Consider the following 24448-nt stretch of genomic DNA (forward strand, 5'->3'; position numbering starts at 1 on the left):
GCAAGTAAACATATCACCAGGCCTTGCTGATGGCTTGTGTCCCTGTGCTGCTGACTCCCTCCGATGAATATAATTCAATTAGAAGCTAATAAAAATATAGTGTGATGTAATGCAAAAATAGACTTTAATACACTCTCAACTGATATATTATGTTCAGATGCCCAACATTTTCAAATATAGGATTAAATAAAAGTTTAGGGATAAATTACTGCAAATTTGTCACCCTTGTGCGTGAACATCAGACTCGAAAATTCATAAACCTCTATCTTTAAATCATTAATCTATTTGAATGTTTGAAAGAATAAAACGTGGTTTTTGCCACTAGTCGTAACCAAGATAAAAATTTTTATTTGTACAAGAAACCACAGAGATTATAAGGGCATGTTCTGTTAAATTGTACATAAATGTAAATGACTGTACTTATCCCGTGCTTTTGAAAACTTACTTCAAAACCACAATAATATAACTTAAGAATGATACAACTGAATAAGATTTATATATTAAATAGATCATAAATAAAATTTAAAAGTTCTAAATTTATCAATATATAACATAAAGTAGCAGTAACATAATTACATAACACGTCACACTTAAAAAACGTCTTCCTCAATTGAAGTGGTTGGCATTAAATGCAACATTAGAACTATTTACTCAAATTTTAAGAGTAAGGGTAAATGTTTGGGCACATTGTTATTGAATACGAGACTTGTATACGTGAATGATATGACTTTTAAAAATTCCTTCTGAAAGGGGTGATTAAAGATTTATACATATTTCTGTGACTAACAGATGAACAATATTGCCTTATACTGCCCGCTCTTATGGGTGAAGCTTAGCTTGTGGAAAATTATTATTAAAAATACCTTGTTAGAAGGAGAATCAGTAGTCGTAAAAAAGATTTGAACCTGCGCTGTCTCTGACTAAGATCCAAAGTCCAGCAATTGACACCATGAGATAACCGATTATCCCAGTGTTTTTATAAATCACTTATGTGGCTGCCAGGTCGTACTTAAAACCATCAACGAGCGTCAAATGCCGTTGAATAGCAATGGAGAAAAGCGTTTCCTCAAGAAGTTAAACAAAATCTTAGAAATCTATACAATTTGCGCTCTAACATGAATCACGTGTGTGAATAGTAGGTATTGTGATTCCAGGAATAGAGCTATTATGTCAGCACATGTAGCCACCGTGGAGGTTGTGAACTGACGGTTTTATGACCAATCACTTTATACGGTGTCGGCAAGTTCCTGAAATAAACTCAAGTTCTCACACAATTCTCAGCTGTTTATTGATACGACACCATTGTTCTTTCTCAAAACAACCTGTCGTTATATGATTATTGTCATTTTTGCGACTAAAAGTGATCAGAAACAAGGCATACCTCAATATTGCTATTTATGGAATTACTTCGACACTTTACTTAGCTTGTGTAAATATTACTATATATTCGTCTTATACTGTATGTAGAAAAAAGTACATTCATAACAACTCCAATTATTATTATTAGTTTATTTTCAGAACAAATGTATCATTATTCTCTTTATGTTTTTGCGCTGTCAATTCAAATGCATAATCTTTAATACTTATTATTATTCAAACTAATTACCTCTAACCACTTACACAACTACATACACTAATATTAAAGGTTTTAAATCAAGATAAGTTTGAAAGTATGCAAGATATGCGATAAATAATTAGACTTTAGAATTTCCTTGTACAGTACTTGACTTAGATTAATGGCTAAAATTGCTTAAACAGACTTAAAGAAATTAAACTACATTGGCCAACACAGTGGCCAACTACGGGTTTGCCAACACAGTTGTTCGCCTTTATTTCTTCACGGTACAATGTTTTTGACAGATAATTAATTGGTTGTATCATATGAAATAGTTAGTAGGCAACAGTTAGGGTTATGTAATATATGTAATTCTAATATCACGTCATCAAATTAGTGTGCAATTCAAATATATTAGAGCAGTTTGTGTTTTTGTTTACAATTTATCCTATTTTATTACTTCTCGCATTTTAAACTAGTGCAATTAAATTTAGATAATTTTATATTATAATGATTTCTTTATAAGACGCCACACTACGGGGTTCATTGAGGTACCTTGCAAATTTTCGATAGCTATAGCTCATTTGATTAGACTAATTTTTTTACTATGTAACATGTTAAAATATCATTTGGTTGCACTCGTTCTTTTACAAATTAATTTATTCTGAGATTGTCTCATTGCCGTCATGGCTAACCATAAGAGCAATATAAATGTGTTCGCTAACGCTAAGACCAATGCTGTGAAGTTACATGCTCAAACAACAAATTAAATGCTCCTCACAAACAAACGAATCTTCATGTATAATGTAAAGTCTACATGTCAGCTTCTATTCGATATATTGTTTGGACAGACAAACAAATAGGAGACAGAAATGTAATTTTTACCTTCCAGTTAAAGGTTTCACCAACGTTTAACCAACACAAATTACGTTATTATTATCAGTTATATTTAACATAAATAGTGTAACATCCATATCCGTATGTGCAGCCGTTATTCTGTTGTCCAGATTATATGATTTACTCATTCAATATTTTGGTTACATCTAATAGGTAAAATATTAAAAACACTTTTTAATTGTTTGTAAGAAAGATATGTTCTAGAATGGTGTCAAAAAGTTATAAATTATAAATATTAAAAAAAAATACATTCATCCAAATACAGATTAAATTTCTTTAAAGTACATACACAAAACTATAACCGAATCTTTTCTAAGGTCATAAAAAGTATACTACTCAATTTCCACTTAGGTATTATCAAAATAAATTATATAACCAGTGGTTTATCCTCAGTTAATTGTTTTGCGAAAATACACAATATACTACCAATTTTACTGCTATGTATTAAACCAAAACGAAGTCATTTAATATGCAGTAGAGAGAAAACGAAAAAGGACGCAACGCTATTCATTTCACGAATGTAATCTATCTATTACTGTTGGAATTAGTTTATGTTTTTAAAAACAACTCGCCTTTGAGAGAATGTTTATTTATTTCAAGCTCACAGAGGACATAATACAGCTGACGGGGAGTAGCGTCATGGCTACTAAATGTGACTAAACACAAACATAAGTATCCCTTTAGAGAGATCTAAACACAATTACGTGGGCAAATTGTGTACTTTATGTCTATAACTTCCTAATTACAGAGTATATTGCTTGACTGACTAACACTGCAATAAATTTCACTGGATAATTATTTCCTTTGTGTTTTTACTACTTCTTAATACCTTAATTATAGAGGAATTAGATTTTAGATTTTTTTATAATTGTTTATCATAGTATTTTGTGTATGACGTTTATAATATCGTTTATATTAAAACATGTGTTACATCATAAAGACATATTTGGCCATTCCTATTATATAATATATAATGTTTTTTTTTTCATTCACACTGTCTCGCTGTGAAGTCCTAAGAGTTTGTATTAGTAAATGTAATTAATGAATTATAAAATTTAGATAATGTCTTTATACATTTAATGTGCACAGAATGGATTCGAAACCTAGGAAATATCGGAAAAGTGGTATAACAATGTCAAACCACTAATATAATAGTATTCTTTGAAATCATCCATACCATCACCAAAACAAACTTTAAATTAGAAAGGGGTATTGGTAGGCACTGGCCAATACTCTAATCTACTTGTAAATGTGGCGTTTGGATGATTTGGGATGATGAATTTTGCCTTTTTTGTTCCCCCGTGGGTATTAGTTCTAAGTGTACTGTACTGCTGTATTTGTAGTTTTACCGTTTATAGTAATTAAGATAATTAAATTTTACTATTGTGCCCCTTGTTATCCAATAACGGCTATTGAGATAATATCGTTATCCAGTAATCTATTCCATTCCTGAGTAGTTGATATTGCACCTTTTGGAAATAACAGAAATGGTCATCTAAGAAAAGTACAGCACTGGCCGGTCAGCAAAGTGTCAAGTCTACTCTGGATGGATAATATTGACATGAAAATACTATAAATATTTTCACAACAAAATACTTCTTTTAAATTATTGCGTTATTTACAAATTATTTTAAATACAAATAGGTGTGAATTTACATTATAATGTTCGATAGTTTTGGTTTTTATAATAGTTATTTTGAAACTTTAATTTCTTTACTACAAGTAATATAGCAAACATCACCCTCATTATATGTCAAGATAGATGACATTGTAGATATTCCAATAGCAGTAGTTCGTTACAGGTATTATACTGCCAGAAGGTGGATAAGTTGGGACAGTTTCATATTTTAAAACATGGTCTTTCTAAAAAAAGGTTATTTCGTCCAGCTAAAATATTTTTCCCAAACAACATAGTCTTATTTATAAGCAAAGAGCAAAAAGCAGTTTTAATTTTACTGATATTAATGATAAAATCCAATAATATACTTTCATAAGTTTACTTTAACAAACAATATTTCATAGTGAAGTGGTAGTTTCATGCTTTACACAACCCTTTATTCAATAAAAGAAGCAGAAATGTAACATCGCATTCGTTCAAATGTCCACTTTAACCACTGTAAAGCTTTGACGTACCTCATTTTAATCAACATGCCATCACATGAAAGCGTGCTTTATCGACATAAATTCCTAAGGTAACTTTTAACAACTTGAATACGTCGATCAAATATAAAAATGTACAGGTTGTTGTTATTATGGAACACTATCTTTCTTTGACCTGATTGCACGATTATTTTAATGTCTACAATTCCTTGTGAAATAATAAAAATCTTTACTTAATTAAATGCTTCCTGTCTTTATAAAATGTATCATAAAGGACTATGAACAATTAATTAAAAACGACCAATCATAAAGGAAAATCGATTGCACTACCATAAGGGTTTCCGAAGGCATCTTTGTTGGACACATCCTTCTGATGCCGCGACAGGTGATGGATGTATGGTGGTGTTGTTGCAATGAGCACCATTCATGTTAAGATCATTTTAATTATATTGGTAGTTGTTGAATAATGGTATCATCTAAAAGATGATTGCATGATTTTTTTACATTTAGTGCGTAAATATGCTTGTGTATAAGAGTATAATAAGCCGAAAGTCGTGAAATGTTTTCTTTGAATAATGTCAAATACATCTTGAATTCTTTCTTGTATTAAAAACAAACGAATTGTAACTAAGGTAAGATAGAGGTTTTAATAAGTATTTATTATTTTTGGTTCAAATAATTGGTTTTTAGTTTTGTATTATCTTTTATATGAGGGCATACCATCCAAATATAAAATGAAGTATACTCTTGCTACAATATATGTTGGAGAAATTGTTTTGATAACCTAATCCCTGCTGATAAGTATTTTTGTTTCATCACGACAGTCTCTTGGAGACTGTAGGAAGCCTTATAAATCACGTAAGCTCTTGTATCCTTTTAAAATCTATTTATATTTGTTTGAAAGTTGAGAGTTTCGGAACATATCCTAACCCATTTGTTAAGTAATGTACTGTGTTTAATTTTGAATGTGTACTCGCTTTGAAAAAGGAAATTTTAGAATAAAAAGGTAAAGCCAAAGTCAGGACCCCAATAGATCATAACCCATTCAAAAATGACTTCATGTCTTTTTTTCCTGACACTTAACTATCTCTTCGAATATTAGATAATCTATTAAAATTGATAACTCTAGAAAGGACCAAAATATTAAACTCAATTTTGAATCAATTAATCCTAAAAAGTACCTAAGATTAAGTATTTATTCCTGAAAAAAGTTTCACATCTATAAAACAGGCAGCGTCTATCATTTTCAAAGCATTATTTTATTATTATTTCTATTTTTACTCTAATTACATCTTAGAAAATAATTAATCTGGTGATAGATGTAAGGTAGGCTAATTCTTATAATGCCACGATTTAACAAAACTTTCAATACAATATATGTTCCTGTTTACAGCAGTTCAGGTTTCCTATCTAGCCTCTGCATAATGTATAACGCATTACAATGATATAAAATAAATAACTACGCAAAAATAATTTAAATATAAAGTAACAACAATTTTTAATGATATTTCTAACAGGTATTTAACTGTCACGGAAAACCACTGAAATCTGAGAAAAATGGGATAGTTACCATGAAATTTGCGTAAATTAGTGTTTTCTCAAAATTTAATGTTTATGCACCACGTTGAAACTAATAAAGTACTTTAAATACCGAATAAATACTAAACTTCTATCAGTACCGAATGGATGACTCTGACATGGAAGTCAGCTGGTGCAAGTAAACATATCACCTGGCCTCGCTGATGGCTCATGTCCAAAGTTCACTTCCAGTATATTTGTGGCAAGGCTGTCGAGACCTTCCGAGAAATATTACTGAATCAACATGTAATTAATATGTAGTGTAATGTAATGAACAAAAAATAGTACTTTTATACACTCAGAAAAAATATGTAATGTGTGGATCCACAAATTATGAAATTATAAGATGTGTTTATCGAGTTAATGTTTATCGAGGAAAAATTCAAGAGAGATTGCGACCATAAATATTTCCATGTTCGTATACATTAGAATCTTAAATTTAGAAGCCTACTATCTTAGAACAAACAATGCATGTAAATGTTTCATAGCATTGAAATGGCTTTTAAAAACTACTGTACTTTCAGTCGTAACCAAGATAACAATGTTTAGTTGTACAAACAATATATATATATATATATATATATATATATATATATAATAAATTTATTGAAAAGAAATTATACTTCCGTTACTAAGTAATAGGAAATATTCTGCATTATAGAAATAACATTTATTTTAAACATACTGCCAAACCATTTGATTTATAATATTAATATATTGTTAAATTTATAACATGTACTAATACTTTATTAATACCGGTATTAATATGGCTTTCCTTACTTTATCTTTTTTAAACGGGTACACAAAACAATAAGTCTTTCATTGCTGAATATAGTAGTAAATTAACGTACTTAAGACAGGAAGTATGCTGCAAATGTGACAGATATTTGGTACGCTACTCCGATATTAGTTGGCTGTATATACAGTATCCTTTAAAACAATACCTCTTTCTTCCTTAGTTCTGGTTTTTCCTCTAGTTCTTACTATAGAAATTACAGCTCTGCGAAGTCAGATTTTATTAATTTATAAATATAAATATCATTACTTTATTATGACTTTCCCAAATCCCACATTTATAGAGATCTCCAAGTTTTACAAACTCCATGTACACAATTCGTTAATCCTATTTAGTAATTAATTAATTATATTTCTTAGGGTACATAGACAGGATAATAATTTATAAAATCACTTTAAAATTGTTTATTAATATCCTTCAAAAATAAAATCTGTTTTCAAGAAAATGGCTTTACATAACTTAAAATATTTAGATTTAATACTCAAATGCTTACACTTGTAATAGTTTTCTCAATAAAATGGTTTCTTCTTTCAAAGAAAATAAGTTAAATTAAAGTTAGCTTCTAGTTTCAAGAATAAAATGAAACTAAAACTGTAACTTATAATTAAATTCAAAATAACATTTAATTTTCCCTACTATAGATGAGGCTGAATAAAACTGAATTAAAAACTTCCTGAAAAATATTATGTGTACTACTTATGTCACAACATAAGTTACTGTTGGTACAGACTCAACGTTCAAACTGTAATTTTACTAAGTTTCACCCCAAAATATTTATTAAAACACTTATATCTAGAAGTATAAAATCATTTCGACTTTTGAATACCAAAGGGTTATTACCAGTAACTTTTAAATAATAATACAATTAAGAATTATCTCTGAAATATACTTGCAACGACTAATTGTCTCTTGAAAACTTAATTATGAAGTAAAATAGGATCTTCTTATTTCCTTTATGTATAAACATTTACACAATGTCCCTTGTAAAAAAGCTATTATTAGTAAAAATATCAAAATTCTAATATGAAAATCGTAATTCGACTATGAAAGTCCTACTTACGCAAAATCCCTCTCAGATCTGTACAGGAAACTATTAAGACGCAATCTACCAACTAAATTAACCAAATAAGAAATTCCAAAAAGACGCCGTGAATCGCGTTTCGTTATTTCTACATCCTCTTCAATACACAAAATAACTATAAGCGACGCATTTTATTGGCCTCCAACTATCCAAACACAAGGTCAAAGAGAACAGAGTAATCTTCAGACTACCCCTATTTTAATCACGTAAACAAACTAGACTGCCAGAATCTCACTGTATCCTACATCCGCAGCCCCTTTCTTGAAAAATGGTTCCTTTTATCCATACTTTGACATCACCAACAACATTATAAAATATTGTCACATATATTTTATCCCATAAATATTTTTTTAATACATGAGTATAACATCACAAGCTACCGATGTCATGTATGATGATAACTACACAATATTGGTGATATATCTTAATTGAACAAGCCGTACGCATTTGGAGGTGCCGTATTGATAGTTTAGTCATAGTGTTTCTTTTTATTAATACATATTTTCAAGAATGACATGTGATCCAAAATTAGAAAGAGAGTCACCGAAATGTAATATAATAGATTAAAAGAGGTTGTCAACCGACAATTTTATGCGAGTTACAGGTTTTTCAAATAACTACCCTTTAAGTAATAGTAATTGTAGGAAATCTCAATCCTCACATTTACTCTGCTCTACCCATTTAATGAGCTCTATTCAATTATTACCAGGCTCCCAACGTAAATGATGACCATTTCAGTAAAATAGATCCATATCTACACCATATATTTAAATTCCCTGTTCTTTTAGCATGGTAGTAGATATTCCTAGCTGGTACGCAATTTTTTTATGTGGGCGTCATTATTGTCTTTTAAAATCATTTTGTGATGAGAAGTGACATATACTGGTCCAGCGTATTATTCTATAGAGGTGAAGAATTTTTTTCTCTGGTGGTCAAGGCCTATATGAGAACACCGCTGCGCCTCCAGTATAATGGGACATTTTGGAGCGGGCAGCTCTAGTGCAACATTATGTTAACTAAGTGTTTGAGCTGCTGAAGTTTCTCAGTATATATGGGTTTTTTATGTTAGTACCTTTAAATTTTACATCAACTTCATTTCTATAAAAGCATCATCGAGTTTGATGTTGGTGCATAACTAGACATGGGATTTTTATAAACGTTAAAGATTGAACCGAGGGGTTCAATCACTCACTGTTAGGGCTGGAGAATTTTCTTTTCTATCTGGACGCCTCGTTTTTTCTATAATATATACTTCGAAATAAAATGAACCACAGATATCAATGCCTTAGCATTTACACCTTTTAACTTAGCTTCCCGTTTTCATATTTTTCTCAGGAAGTACTGATATATTATATTTTTATGAAGTTTTATATGATTATTTTTGCAATGTTCTAATTTAGTCTGAAATAATAACTTCTGGAGGCTTCAAAAGGACGAATGTGTTATGTAGAACCGTGATATCACCCGGACGTCACCTTATTAGTAGTAAATATCATGGTTCTTCATAACACATTCGTCCTTAGGTACCTGCAGGTACCTTAAAGGTGGTGCAGTAGCAAAATGGACCAATTACTTTTAATGCTTTTACATTAGGCTTTAATTTAGTACCTTTTTATCAATAAATTAGTATATTTTTTCTTTTCCGTGTTCCCATACATAGTATGGATGCATAGTTTCATTAAGAATTATGTGTTTTAACTATTGTTTCTGTTTTAATTAGATTTTAAGCGTGTTTCCTTTTTCAAATCAAATTTCAGTTCTTTAAATTTCCCAGATAATATTTTATATAATATTGAGTAATAATTAATTTTAGTTACAATTTAGTAATGATGAATCCTTTGAGTATTTATTAAAAAAAAAACTATAACAAATTGAAAAATGTTCCATAAGATGTTGTTTTGTGTGACGAAGTCATCCCAAATCATACTATGACCATTATTTTGTTGTAAATGAATAAAGGAAAATCCGTCACTTTCAGAAACCCAACATCGTCACAAATAAATGGCAATTGTGCTTGTTAGAATTACATTTATATATTGTCAGTAATTGCAGGAATTTTAATATAATTGTCACCTCCAGGGTCAAAAGTGTATAAATATCTAAAAATTTCTAATGTTAGTTTAACTATAAGTTTTTTCACTGTTAAGCCAATAGTGCGTTCTAGTCAACAATCAAAACCAATATTAATAATAAATGTTTTCTTAATTTACGGTTGTAAAATAAAACCAATAGAAATGGTTTTATTCAATTCCAGAAACGGCTAATTTAGTATTTTGACTTGAAAATTGTCTTTAGGAACCAAGAAATAAAAAGTTTATTCTAATGTAACTATATAACTATTGTTTCTGTTTAATTTTTGCCTTATGGGATGAATGTGTGTTACAGGACAACAGGCATATTCAAGAGTGATCCATAATATAATCCATTATAATAATATTTTTGGTCTGAATATGTTTTATGCTTTCTGTAGGCTTTCAAATAAAAAACATCGAACTGAAATACAAATTTAATCGACTTTTGAAGGTGACAGGATTTCGAATAGATAATCAGATTTCTGAATTTCTCATAATGATGTATTACAAAATGTATAACAGTAAATGTATAAAATGAGTCATATTGTATTCAACAAAATGATGGCAAGTTTCCAACATCCTCCATCGAAAAAACCTTGCCTCGTTAATAACAAACTTTAAACAAAGTAGGGGATATGTTTACACAGTTGCTATTAGTCAGCATCACTGCACAACAAAATCAGTATCACTGCATTCGAGATCTTTAACTTCCCGATGTGAGTAGCTAAGACAATATAAAACTATAACCTAAGTTTAAATAAATCCATCACATCAAACGGTTGTGTCAGGAGATCTGTACAAAAAACTAGTGTCAGTTCTACGTCCCCTATCTATCTAATCCTCACTTAGTAAAACTAACACTAACTCAACAGTTTTAAACATTGAATAAATAGGTATGATTGCAATTACTAACCACTGTTCAATGACAAGTTGTAAATACAATTATTCAGCTATTAACAATAGAAAGAGAGTGATGTGTGTCTTTTTCACTTTGGTTTCACTCTAGATTAATTTCTTAAAACCCTACGATGAATGCGCGTTTATTTGGACTCTCTGTTGTGTTGTTAGCTTTATTTTTTACTAACTTTGTCAGTATTGCCAACCAAAGTGGTCTAGTTTGAACTGTCAGTTGACCAAGTGGTTGGACCGGTAATAAAAATCCGCGATTAATATCCCTTTACGAATAAGATGTTGTTTTGTGTGACGAAGTCATCCCAAATCATACTATGACCATTATTTTTGTTGTAAATCAATAAAGGAAAATCCGTCACTTTCAGAAACCCAACATCGTCACAAATAAATGGCAATTGTGCTTGTTAGAATTACATTTATATATTGTCAGTAATTGCAGGAATTTTAATATAATTGTCACCTCCAGGGTCAAAAGTGTATAAATATCTAAAAATTTCTAATGTTAGTTTAACTATAAGTGTTTTCACTGTTAAGCCAATAGTGCGTTCTAGTCAACAATCAAAAACCAATATTAATAATAAATGTTTTCTTAATTTACGGTTGTAAAATAAAACCAATAGAAATGGTTTTATTCAATTCCAGAAACGGCTAATTTAGTATTTTGACTTGAAAATTGTCTTTAGGAACCAAGAAATAAAAAGTTTATTCTAATGTAACTATATAACTATTGTTTCTGTTTAATTTTTGCCTTATGGGATGAATGTGTGTTACAGGACAACAGGCATATTCAAGAGTGATCCATAATATAATCCATTATAATAATATTTTTTGGTCTGAATATGTTTTATGCTTTCTGTAGGCTTTCAAATAAAAAACATCGAACTGAAATACAAATTTAATCGACTTTTGAAGGTGACAGGATTTCGAATAGATAATCAGATTTCTGAATTTCTCATAATGATGTATTACAAAATGTATAACAGTAAATGTATAAAATGAGTCATATTGTATTCAACAAAATGATGGCAAGTTTTCCAACATCCTCCATCGAAAAAACCTTGCCTCGTTAATAACAAACTTTAAACAAAGTAGGGGATATGTTTACACAGTTGCTATTAGTCAGCATCACTGCACAACAAAATCAGTATCACTGCATTCGAGATCTTTAACTTCCCGATGTGAGTAGCTAAGACAATATAAAACTATAACCTAAGTTTAAATAAATCCATCACATCAAACGGTTGTGTCAGGAGATCTGTACAAAAAACTAGTGTCAGTTCTACGTCCCCTATCTATCTAATCCTCACTTAGTAAAACTAACACTAACTCAACAGTTTTAAACATTGAATAAATAGGTATGATTGCAATTACTAACCACTGTTCAATGACAAGTTGTAAATACAATTATTCAGCTATTAACAATAGAAAGAGAGTGATGTGTGTCTTTTTCACTTTGGTTTCACTCTAGATTAATTTCTTAAAACCCTACGATGAATGCGCGTTTATTTGGACTCTCTGTTGTGTTGTTAGCTTTATTTTTTACTAACTTTGTCAGTATTGCCAACCAAAGTGGTCTAGTTTGAACTGTCAGTTGACCAAGTGGTTGGACCGGTAATAAAAATCCGCGATTAATATCCCTTTACGAATAAGATGTTGTTTTGTGTGACGAAGTCATCCCAAATCATACTATGACCATTATTTTGTTGTAAATGAATAAAGGAAAATCCGTCACTTTCAGAAACCCAACATCGTCACAAATAAATGGCAATTGTGCTTAATATTATTGTATCCAATGTATCTAACTCAACTGCTATCCATGAGGTCATAAATTAATAAGAATATAACATAATTATAAATAATGTAATTGTGAATTTAATTTAGTTTTCATATATAAATAATACAATTCTATTTTGAGTCTGCTAGCAATGTTTTCTCCTGATCTCGTATATTAAAGTTATATATAAAATAAAAGCATTGGAAATAAATGGAAAATAATAAAATCATATAATTGGTGACTTAAAAGCTATAGTATTTGCCTTTTAAGAGGGAAGAAAAAAATGGTATTATTCTAGAATAATATATTATTGTATGCAAGATTGTTGAGTCTGAGAAGGTGTGAAAGCAAGTCAGTTACTGGGTCGTGGAAGAACAAATACTGCCAGGTGGGTGCCAGAAGTTGCCAACAACGAGCCAGCTGTTGGCTGACGCGAGGTGGCGGGAAGACCACCGTCGCCAGTGTGTGCGTTGCCGCGGGCGGGGATGGATTGTGCGGAGAACTCTACCGAGATCGTTGACGACGACAGCGCCGCGGTGCTCTTCAGAGACGGCGGACGTTTCTGGATACATCGTGGGCTCCAGCCGCTCTTCTGCGTGGTGGGGCTGGTGGGCAACCTGCTGACTGTGGTGGTCCTGACCCGTCCACGCATGCGTTCTTCCACCAACACCTACCTGGCCGCTCTCGCGCTCTCTGACATCGCCTACCTCGTCACCACCTGGATACTCACTGCCGAGCATTATCCGGACAATAAGGGCAGTGAGTACTTCTGGTTGTGGAGGCACTGGGGCTGTCTGCTCTGGCTGCACGATGCTTTCAGTAAGTCACAAGTGAATAAAATAAACTATTCTAATGTTGACCTGAATGGTAACACTCTACAGAAAACGAGGTAAAATGATATCCAAAATTAAGTTATTTTCAGCATGTCTTCAACAAGCAGCTACGGGCCATTTTGTTAAACAATATGAACGCGATGAGGATTTTATCAAAGTTACCAGCAGTTATCGTATTGGTATTCATAATAACCGTTTACTACGCAGTAACGTTAATTATACAATAATCTGTTAATTTATATTAATAAGATTATCTGCTAACCCATTGCTGTAGACTCTAATTTACGAACAAGTTTAAATATTTATGATATTGCAGCAACAAAAATAAAAAAGTTTGTGATTAAAAGTAACTAAAAACTATATAATGTCTACGCACATGGTAAGTTTATTGAAGCAAAATACAACAATAGAACAGAGTGGTACTATGTTTAGTCCGTTAATTGTGTACAAACTTCAATTAGTTAATTTATGAGGAAATTTAAAACTTGAAATTCTTTGCTAGGAAACTTCTAAATTCCTAACTAACTTTAACTTTTTGTTTCTTGTTTTCAAAAAGTTTTTAAGTTTTAGATAATAAATGTCTTCAACTATATCACGAGCATCAAAGTATGAACATGAACATGTTAAAGATGTATACATGTCTAATGAAGGTCTAGGCGATATGTGGTACAAGTAGGAAATATATCTCCATCACTGGCTGTTACTTTTTTTCCTAAATATTAAAGATACGATTTCTATGATGTACTTGTACAGTATGGTGGAGGAAGGGATATACTCTGCGGTATCCAAATTTAATTAATCAGGCCTGCATTCAAGATGGATCTAACCATTCTATTAAGTCCAGTTTCACAAAATATGAGTATCTTTATATTTACTAGGAATTTAGATTTACTACCTTCTCCCTTACTAGAAATCCTTGCTACAACTTTATTCTTTGAGCTACTGGATATTTAGTACACTTGCGAATTACATGCGCGTTTCATCTTGTGCCGCTGGAATTTTGAGTACAGTACTTACCATTCTAACCGCGCTTCCTTCTTGATCTGTATGGATATTTAGGGATACTCCAACCATTATTAAACCAATCTAAGGTTTGTGGTATCACGTTTCTCTGCAATCGGGCCCTTGGCATCAAATACTTAAGCTGCACAAAATTTAATACTCCTTTCCCAACTTAACTTTTCTCCCAATATGTTCTCGTCATCACAAATTCAGTTTTTTTCATAAGAGGCTCTACATGATTAAATGCCTTTGGAAAACCACGTCTTTAAAAGTCAGTGGCTAAACCTGCACTTCCAACCTTGTCTGTTAGTTCACTGTAATAGTAGATAGGCAAAGATCTATTTAGATTATATACTTGAACCCTGTTGCATCAGTACATCTGCCTAACATCCAATTGTTAAGGTAATCCAAGATGGGTATCTGTATTTATATACCTTTTCTCAACAAGTATACATGGACAAGAATAACTAAGATACATGTGGTTGACAAAGCATTTATAATATGTTTAAAATGAAATATCACTCTTAACTCTATGATAGAGAAACAAATATGTTTAAAGTTTTACTAGTTCTTATAGGGTAAAGCTTAAGGTCACTTCAATGAAGCCGCGCTTGAACTGTCTGGTCTGATAAGGATTGTGATAAATCTTATGTTTAAAAGCCCAGTGGCGTACCTAGGACTTGGGAAGAGAGGGGTGTGATTAAAGAGCACACAATACCGGATTTATAGAATAATCCTAATTATAAATAATTACACAGATCTTATTAAAAGTCAAATATTTAATTCTTCTTTTTAAAACAACTTTTATTGCGGTTATGCATATGGTAAGAAAATGACCTACGTGAGGGTTAGGTACACGCTTTCTTTAATTTTGAGAATTTCGTTCAACATTCTGTTTGTTAACATCATAAGGAACTATTTCCACAATACAGAATACATAATGGCTCGGAAGATAAATATATGATCATACTTACTCAATTAAGAATATATAGCCTAGTTCTGTGTTATTTTTCTCGGTTTACTTTCTTTTTGAAGCTATTAAAGATTCATACAATATTCATGAAGTAACAGACCACATTTTGGAAAATATTTGAAATCAATAAAGTGTTCAACATCTCATTACAGAACGAGCATGGCTTAAGTGAGTAAAGTCAAATTGTCTAGACTATTCTCAATCAGAACCGACGCAAAGACTATGCAATGTAATCGCACAGTCTCTTACAAGACCTTTTCTTTGCCACAGACTTCCATATCCCAACGCTGCGTCGTTACGGAAAAAAATATTTCTTGTCGGAAAAAAATGCGAGTAAAGTTGCGAATAACGGCTTGAAGCACAATAATATTTTACTTTATCCCAACATTCGCAAATGTAGTATAACATTAAGCCGCATTCTTACAATTTGGTTATTTCTGTAGGTTAAGTGGTAATCTGACATGTTCTGTTATGTGAGTAATCTGAAGTGTTCAAACTGTACGGTATAAGACTGTACTCAACCCCCCTTGAGACATAAATTCGGAGTTTGACAAGTCAATAGCGTGTCTGTAACTAACTGAAATAGCTGACTACTACACATCGAGACCTCTTTTCGTTCACACAATACAATTCTCGCAAAAAAACATGATGAAGGAATACTTTTGCCTTTTTATTCACTGCTTACTCACTTATCCTGACTGGACTGTATACAAATATACCAAAATACGATGTAAATAGTTACTGGTAAAGACAATCTTTTACTAATATTCTATTAAATGTTTAATTAAAGATAAAGTCAGTTATAAAAATATACAGAAAGTGGATTACACTATAAAACCAATTATATAATGTCGCTCCTTTTTTACCCACGTTTTGGCTTATACACATTATATACATTTTTATTTTATTCAAAAGCTATCGATAATATTAAAAAACCAAAACGCAGAGAATAATATATTATATACATTTATTAGCATGTAAATTTTACATAACAAACAAACTGGTTGTTTTAAGCCTGTGGTACCTTATTCGTAGATACTTGAGTTTAAAATTCAGACCTTTTATACACAAAAGAAGATAACTAATAAATTCATTTCATGTATGTGCACTCCCATATTATCGGGTAGATAATGCTTTCTACTTATCCTGAACAAATTATAATGCTCGAACTTCATCAAACCAGATCCGAGTCTCTGATGTCACCACCATAACCTACTTTTATCTGAATGACGTATGTTTCTGTGTTACAGCTCCCTTATCAACACCAAATGACTCATATACTTTTATACAACTCACGGTCATTCACAGTTCACATTCATTTAAAAACAAAACAAATGACCTAACTAACCATGTAAAGATATCTACTAAACATACTATTAGTTTTATCAGCAAGATTGTGAAACATCGTATACGTTATTTTATTACATTGATTGAATAATTTTATGGAATGAACTGTAATTTATTATTTACGTTTCATACTAAAGCTTTAATGTATTTTATGTAAAATCAATTGATTTAATTTCCATTTTTTTTACGAATAAATCTCGCATATATTTGATTAGAACTCGTCGACGATTTAAAAAAATATTTGTAGACGCCAGCTATACTATAAAAGACGTGCTTCATAATTCAGCGTGATTCTTCGAATTTACATTAAGTTAATAAACGCTTATACTTATTCATGAATTCTTAGGAGGGCAGTAAATATATTCTATCATCATCGCTATTCAATAAGCAGTCAAAGTCAAAGAATAACTTATTTTAACACGCGAAGTTAGGGCTAAGAAGCACTCTTTAACAATTCATCTGGCACCAATGGCTTAAAGGTGACTTTTGAACCACCACCAACGGCCGGGCAGGCGGGCTACTTGCAAAGGACAGAACCATTCAGCGGTCACAAATCCAAGCAGCAGCCACGGCTTACGTTGCTTGATTCGGTTATCTTGCGATACCACCGTACCCGCTGCACTGCATCATAGAATATTGAATTGGAAAGAATCGGGAAATAAGATTCTTAAAGAGCACACGTTACAGGTAGAAGACAATTCTACTTAATGTAGTTTGTGTGTGTTTTTTTTATATATCGCTCTTATGGTGTGGTGTTAGTCCAAGAATGTTTTCAGATCTTGTAGTAATTTTACTTTTTGTATGTTCATTAGCATGCATACATATGGTTTGCCTCTTTACATGCATACATAAATGTGTGCTTTAATATCTAAAGCCCTGAAAAAGAGGGCAGATTTCAGTTCTCGGAAAGTGATGTTTCCTAAAGGTGTAACACCTAACTATAGCAGATTTTCTTCACTTCGTATCCTCTTTTCTCTCTTAGTTTGTCGTGGCAGCCCATAATGTAATACGTTTGAGTAATGTTGTGATTTTCAAAGTTTGATAGCCTAGCGAACAAGATTCTCGTTAAAGTCATCTCTTCAAAGAGTTTTCAGTAATCTATTCTTTAATCACTAAAAAAACTTAATTTTCCAATCATTTTTAATTTTTTACACAAGGCCTTTTGAGATCGAACATGCTATCGTCAGATGTGAAACAAACAGTTTGGAACAGTGCGTAGACTTGATTTATATGGAAGACTTAATTCAATAAGAAAAATGTACATGTTCCGGAAAAGTGTCTATTCACGTAGAACTACTATAATGGGAGGACAGCACTGTCTCCGGTCGGGACAGGTGACACGGCTAGACTTCATGCTAAGATGGCTATATTTATAGACAAACTGGCGACTGTGGAGCAGAAATAACTTGGCCGACTCTCTCGTCCATCTGATGCGTGTTGCGTTAACGAACCATTGTTATGAATGCCACAGTTTAACCCTTAGAAGATCGCGAAACGTGTGACATGTCTGTGGCAATGTACTGGCCGCTCTCCAGGCGGACAACTGACTCCAACATCATTAACACATCACACACGAGTGGAAATAGGTCGAGAAATAAGAATACAAATCTGGAATGGTCTTCCAACTGTGGTACACCAAAATACACAAATAGAACTTTGAAGCAATCTTGCGTTTTATTGGCAAGGTAATATTATTAGTACTACTCGTACATTAGTACTAAAAATGGTTACTTGCGATTGAAACAATACTTGTAAAAATATTAACTAAATCGAATTACGCAAGTGAACTTAAAAAATTTGTAGCTTTTTCATAAGACTTGATTGTCGCGTAAGCTGTTTGTATAAAATATTGAAACCCCAAAGAAAAATGTATCACATATGGAACAAAAAACAATGTTCGTTAATATGGATTTCTTACTTTAAAAACATACACGTTTTACACTAGATTAAATTGAAATCTAATATTATTAGGTAATTTGTTTGATAAAACTTAGAATATACCTTCTTTCTTGACGTGATAAAATAAATAAAAATTAATTTATACTTTTACTTAAATTTATTGGTCAAACATGACTGAAAATGTGGATCTACCATACAATATAAATTTTGTGTATCACTTTGACGATACCTATAGTCATAATATTTCACTACTTTACAGTCTTTTAAATTATTAAAATAAAAACGGTAGCTTATTTGGCTTTATTAATGTTGCAGTTTAGTCTACGTAAAGTCAAATCTGGGTTACGGGATAAACAGTGGTGTTAACGTAATTTATGCTTTTTTCCGCCTCAACGAAAACTGTTTTGGTTCCTTCAATGTGGTTACTACGTATTAGGCTGTTAAAATATAAATTTAATATTAATAAATAATCATCAGTACTAATATTATTAAGAGTATACTAAGAAATTAATTCATCAACTACATAAATTGTTATGGACAATCTTTATTACAATGTGCGACACCTAACGTTGAGTCGTTTTTAGTTATAGACTACTTAATGTAAGTCATGTTTAGTATTAGATTATCAGGAGTTGAAATAACATGAATTGAAAACTGTTTAAATAAAGCTTTACTTCAGAATGTGTTTTTGGCCCTAGAAAATTATTTTCAGTATTTTTTAATTAAAACTTCACTGAGTCTGACGGCCGAAAGAGAGGCAAGAAACAAAGTCACGTAATATACTTACTGGTATATTGGTTACAGTTTTTATGCCCAGAGTTGATCCTGGTATAGTATTTTCCACAGATGCAAAGACCTGGGTTAACCGCAGCTATATAATCTGTTATGAAAATATCACGATATTTGTTGTATCTTTATATTTAAGACCCCCAGTAGTTAATACTGTAAAATGTTGTTAAAAGTCACATTTTTATATATTAAAACTATTTTCTTTTTGTCTAATAAACCGAAAAAACGGGTTAAAGGATCCCATAGAATACAAAAATATTTATTATAAAGACTAGCCTACTTTCCACAGAAACAACACGATTCTTTCTTGGACCAAGAAGAACCTAAAACCAAGTTTCAAGTCTTTAGAACCTTTCCATCAAGATTTATTGCACATATGGACGGGCTTCGCTTTGATATTTTCCACTTAAATCAATATAAACCTTTCTTAGTCCAAGATAAACACATTAATTTAAGCTTCTATGACCTATGTCTCAATAGTCATTTAACAGACAGATACTGTTACAATTTTAATAAGGCTCCCTAATAAAAATGTATCATTCATCCTTAAATACAGTTACACGTGAAAAACTGTTTTACAATCGTTTTTTATAATAGTTTGTGATCAATGTAATTTCAGTCATGGAACACCATCAGTTTTAGTCTTTATATAAACCTCACATACATTATTAGTTCTACGAAATATCATCTCTCAAGAAATCAGCACTGAAAATGCTTCTGTCATTAGTCAACGCTGTTTTGCTGCTCGACGTTTTGTTTTGTGCACGCTTGGCTCGTCTCCACGTATGCCAGTCAATAAGTGTCGCCCCCACGTCCTGTACTTGAGTATATTGGCATTGCTTGGTCTTTCCCGCTGGCAGTCTAGCATGTTCCCGGCATGTTTACGTGGTCGAACATAACTGCGTCGTAACTGTTCTGGAAACGTTCGAACTTATATACTTAGTGTTAAGGTCAAAATTCTTCAATTGTTATAAGACAATTAATAGATACTGATCAGTTCATTTTAATGTTGTCTCTAGAGGTTTACAATTAGTACTACAACCAAGAGTATCTATACTTTTATTAGAATTTCGTGTTTTAAGTATTATTGGTAAAAATAAATATTTGGTATTATTCATACGTTCCTACCCTCTAGACTAGTCTTTCGTCTTTGAAGTACAACACATTATATAGCTCTTATCCTAGGGCTAACAATGTTTCAATCTTGTGAGAGCATTTATATTTAATTTTGAAATAAATAATTTATTCAAAACATTATACAGTGTTGCACAAGTATATAGTCCTAATAATCTAACCAACTTAATGTCAGCTGTACGTTTATGACATGTCCCATTATTTATTTAGAGGACACATCATACGCCTGGTATGCGGGCCTCCCAGCTTGTTTGGTTGCAAAGGTTTTACATTGAAACTAAACATTTTACTTAATGTTTTAATTGCAATGATTAAAACACTAAACGTAACTAATTTTCAATTTCATGGTATTTATTGGAAAAAAAAAACACTTATGTAATATGCGTTATTGTTTTATATAAAGATTTTGTACTTTAAGTAGAGCTACAAATGACTCCTTTCTTTTTAATTGATACGTATCAAATGAAATATACCTGGTCTGTCTCCAATAGGCTACTGTTTACGGAAGAGGGAACTTTAACCCTCTTTTTAGGGTTAACATTTTAGGAAAATTTACTAGTTGTCTCTTTTGGTATAAGAGTGACTAAAATTAATACAATGAGGATTAAAATAACACCTTAGTAAATAAACAAATACTTTAAATTAAATTAATTAAATGCGGGAAAACTCGATTTACGAGAAATTTACTCTAACAAAGATACATTCCGAATACTAAGATGTAATTCTAACTAGATGTAACTTTAACTAGAAATTCAACTAAAATATATTTTTAAAAAGTAAAATTTTGATATCTGGAATATACCACAATTATTTTATCAATGAAATAGTCCTGTGCAACATCTTACAATTCTCTATCTACAAATCTCCATTTTCGCAGTGAAATAAAGTTATTTTGTTCACGAAAGAACCACCAGTCATTTATACTTTTGTAAATGCAATTAAAATATTTACAAAATGAAAGTTTAAATGATACAAGCAGGAGTTTTAGTGTCAAAATGTAGATGAAAGTCCCCCACTATTTCTCATAAGTAGTACTCATGAAGTAATTATAAAATTAAACATTGACTATCGAGTGACAAAACGCTGAGAATAATATATTATATGCATTTATTAGCATGTAATGTAGCAATTATATTACTTGCCAGGAGTGTAATTTGTTTGTCTGGAGCGCAATGCCATGGTTAAGAAACATTAATTGTTGAGAGATGAAATGGTATTTCTCTGGAAATAGTAACCATCTTGTGGGACGTTAATGTTTGTGTCATTTATATGTTTTTTTTATATATTATACGTCGTTCATCTATCTCAAATTAAAATCAATAAAAGTAATAAATGATTTAAAAAGTAATTTTAGTAAATGTTTTTATGTATTATGAAATATAAAACTTTCAAAGACCACTAGAACAGCAAGATAATGATACTCAGGAAATTTCTTTAATTTAATTTAAAGAAAAATTGAATAAAGAAAAAATTTCAAAATCATTTAACTACTATTTGGTACTTAATAAAGGGAAAAGTTTCTGTTATGAAGTAGCTTATTTTAATCATTTCCTAAGTCCCTTATATTTCATTTTTCCCACTACTAAAACTTTCAAAGTTTTAGAAACATTCAACGCAAAATAAATCTAATAGTTAAGTTTATACTAAAGTATTTAAATATTGTTATAACATGAAATATCTAAAGTATTAAGCATTTTACCTATCTAAGTGATTACAAAACTAATCTATTATTAAATAAATAAATACACTACCTATTTGTGAATCAGTGTATATGGTTGTACTGAAAATGCTCTGAAGAATTATAGACTGTATATTGCTGACAAACGTTTATGACCACTAACAGTTAGCAAGAAGTAAGTACACTTCCAGTCACAAATCACTGCTTTTTATCGCTCACGTAACCATTGTTATTTAACTATGCACTGTACTGACATTACCTATGGTTCTAAGTGAAATGGTATTTGTTGCTTCATTTCTGGAGCAATTATATTCCCTGGCTACATGTATGACATAGTTCCATGTGGCATAATAACTTTTGTATCGTTATTCCTTGCCGATCTTTGCATTCGTTAAGTACCGGTGTAAATATTTGACATAAAATTGGGAACTGTTTCCATTTTTAATAATATAGATATTAGAGGAATAGATTTCAGTTTAAGTTGGATTAGGCATTATTTAAAACACATGGTTTTCGACAATTTGTGGAGACAAACTGACAATGTATGGCAGGCACATCCTCGGTTCTAGGGCATTGCTTCTTACAGTATTTTTTATAAACTGTTACTGATATATTTTAAAGAAACTAAATACAAAATTTGTTTTTGCTTGTAACCTGGTATATTACCAGGTTACAAGCAAATATACATTCTTAAACCTGATATTACTTAAACATGTGTGTATTATATGTACTTATACCTAACTCAAAAATATATCGCTTTCCCTATAACCTTTCGCATTCAATAATCTTAATTTACTTCGGAGTTTCCTATTATACTAAATTATACTAGAACTTTGAAAGAGAGTAATTGCTTAACACGTTGACTGTGACAGATGTGATATTGCACCATACACTGTTACGTGGAATCAGAAACACGCAGTATAGATCCGCAATGAAGGTGTTAGAGGAAAGTGTTTATTGTTTTATACTCTCATATATTAAATTGTGGAAGAGTCAGATCACATGCATAGTTTCTGTTGTACATATTCTAAGTAGGACTTTTTACAGTCTTCTAATAGGATAATGAATACCAAATTGGTAAAACATAAATATGTGTTACGCATCCTATTAAAAAAGATTTGAAATATTGTAAAAGTATATAAATGATCCAAATAGCAAATTTAGATTGTTTGCATCACCAGCGTTGCCAAAAGCAGTAGCACACCAGGCTATTTAAATGCTCCCGCAACCATCTCAGGTGGCTAACGGTTTGAAATGTGAGAGTAAAGGGTTTCTGTATCGTTATGTTTTCATAATCACATGCTTGAGTTCAGGGCGACACTCATTCTTCCTCCAACCGTAAAGTTGTAAACTTACTTGATAGATCCACTTAACCAAGAATTCGTGGCAAATATTTCAGAATAATGCTTAACATACCGGAATGATTAAAGACACTCGTTGTCTCAATCTCCATACCGGAGATTGTTGTCTTGCTAATAGCAAAGCCTATTGGCTTAAAACATACCATAACCACACCTTGGTTAAACCCCGAATACTTTGATAACAGAGAAGATTTAAAAAAATTACTTTACTTATAAAAATCGCATTGAATCTGAAATATAAATTATTTATTAAATAAAGAGTTTGATTCCGCAGTTGTACCCAATAAAAACTGTTATCCTCTCATATTTTAACTCGCGTGAGTGATATTTGAAACACAAACAGTAGCTGAAACTATCAATGTTTGAACACCAATATTTGTTCGGTAAATATAAAAAAATCAAAAGCTTAGTGCATTAAATGAACAGCTGATCTTAGGTTAGGTAATAATCATTAAATATGTGAAGATTTCCACATACTTAAAACAAATTGGTCAATTTTCAACTTTTATTGATTCCACTTCAAGAAGTATTACAGAATGTGATTTATAGAAAATAATTTATCTTTTAAATTCACATACCTTTTAATTCAAAAATTTGGTGTTGGTTACAGCCTCTATGTTCTCTTAGCTGAATAAAACTATCTTGGTATGGCCTGACCACGTATGTG

General features: G+C 31.3%; 1 protein-coding gene across 1 annotated transcript in view; it reads left to right on the forward strand.

Annotated features, from left to right (window-relative positions):
• The first annotated feature begins 13182 nt into the window (after nt 1–13182).
• Nucleotides 13183–24448, forward strand: part of LOC124363060 (FMRFamide receptor-like) — a 573595-nt gene continuing 562329 nt past the window's right edge. The window contains exon 1 of the mRNA XM_046818140.1: nt 13183–13584. Within this exon, the coding sequence (XP_046674096.1) occupies nt 13251–13584 (334 nt within the window). The 5' untranslated portion in view covers nt 13183–13250. The remainder of the gene's footprint in view (nt 13585–24448) is intronic.

The sequence above is a fragment of the Homalodisca vitripennis genome, chromosome 5 (assembly GCF_021130785.1).
Source record: "Homalodisca vitripennis isolate AUS2020 chromosome 5, UT_GWSS_2.1, whole genome shotgun sequence".
NCBI lineage: Eukaryota > Metazoa > Arthropoda > Insecta > Hemiptera > Cicadellidae > Homalodisca > Homalodisca vitripennis.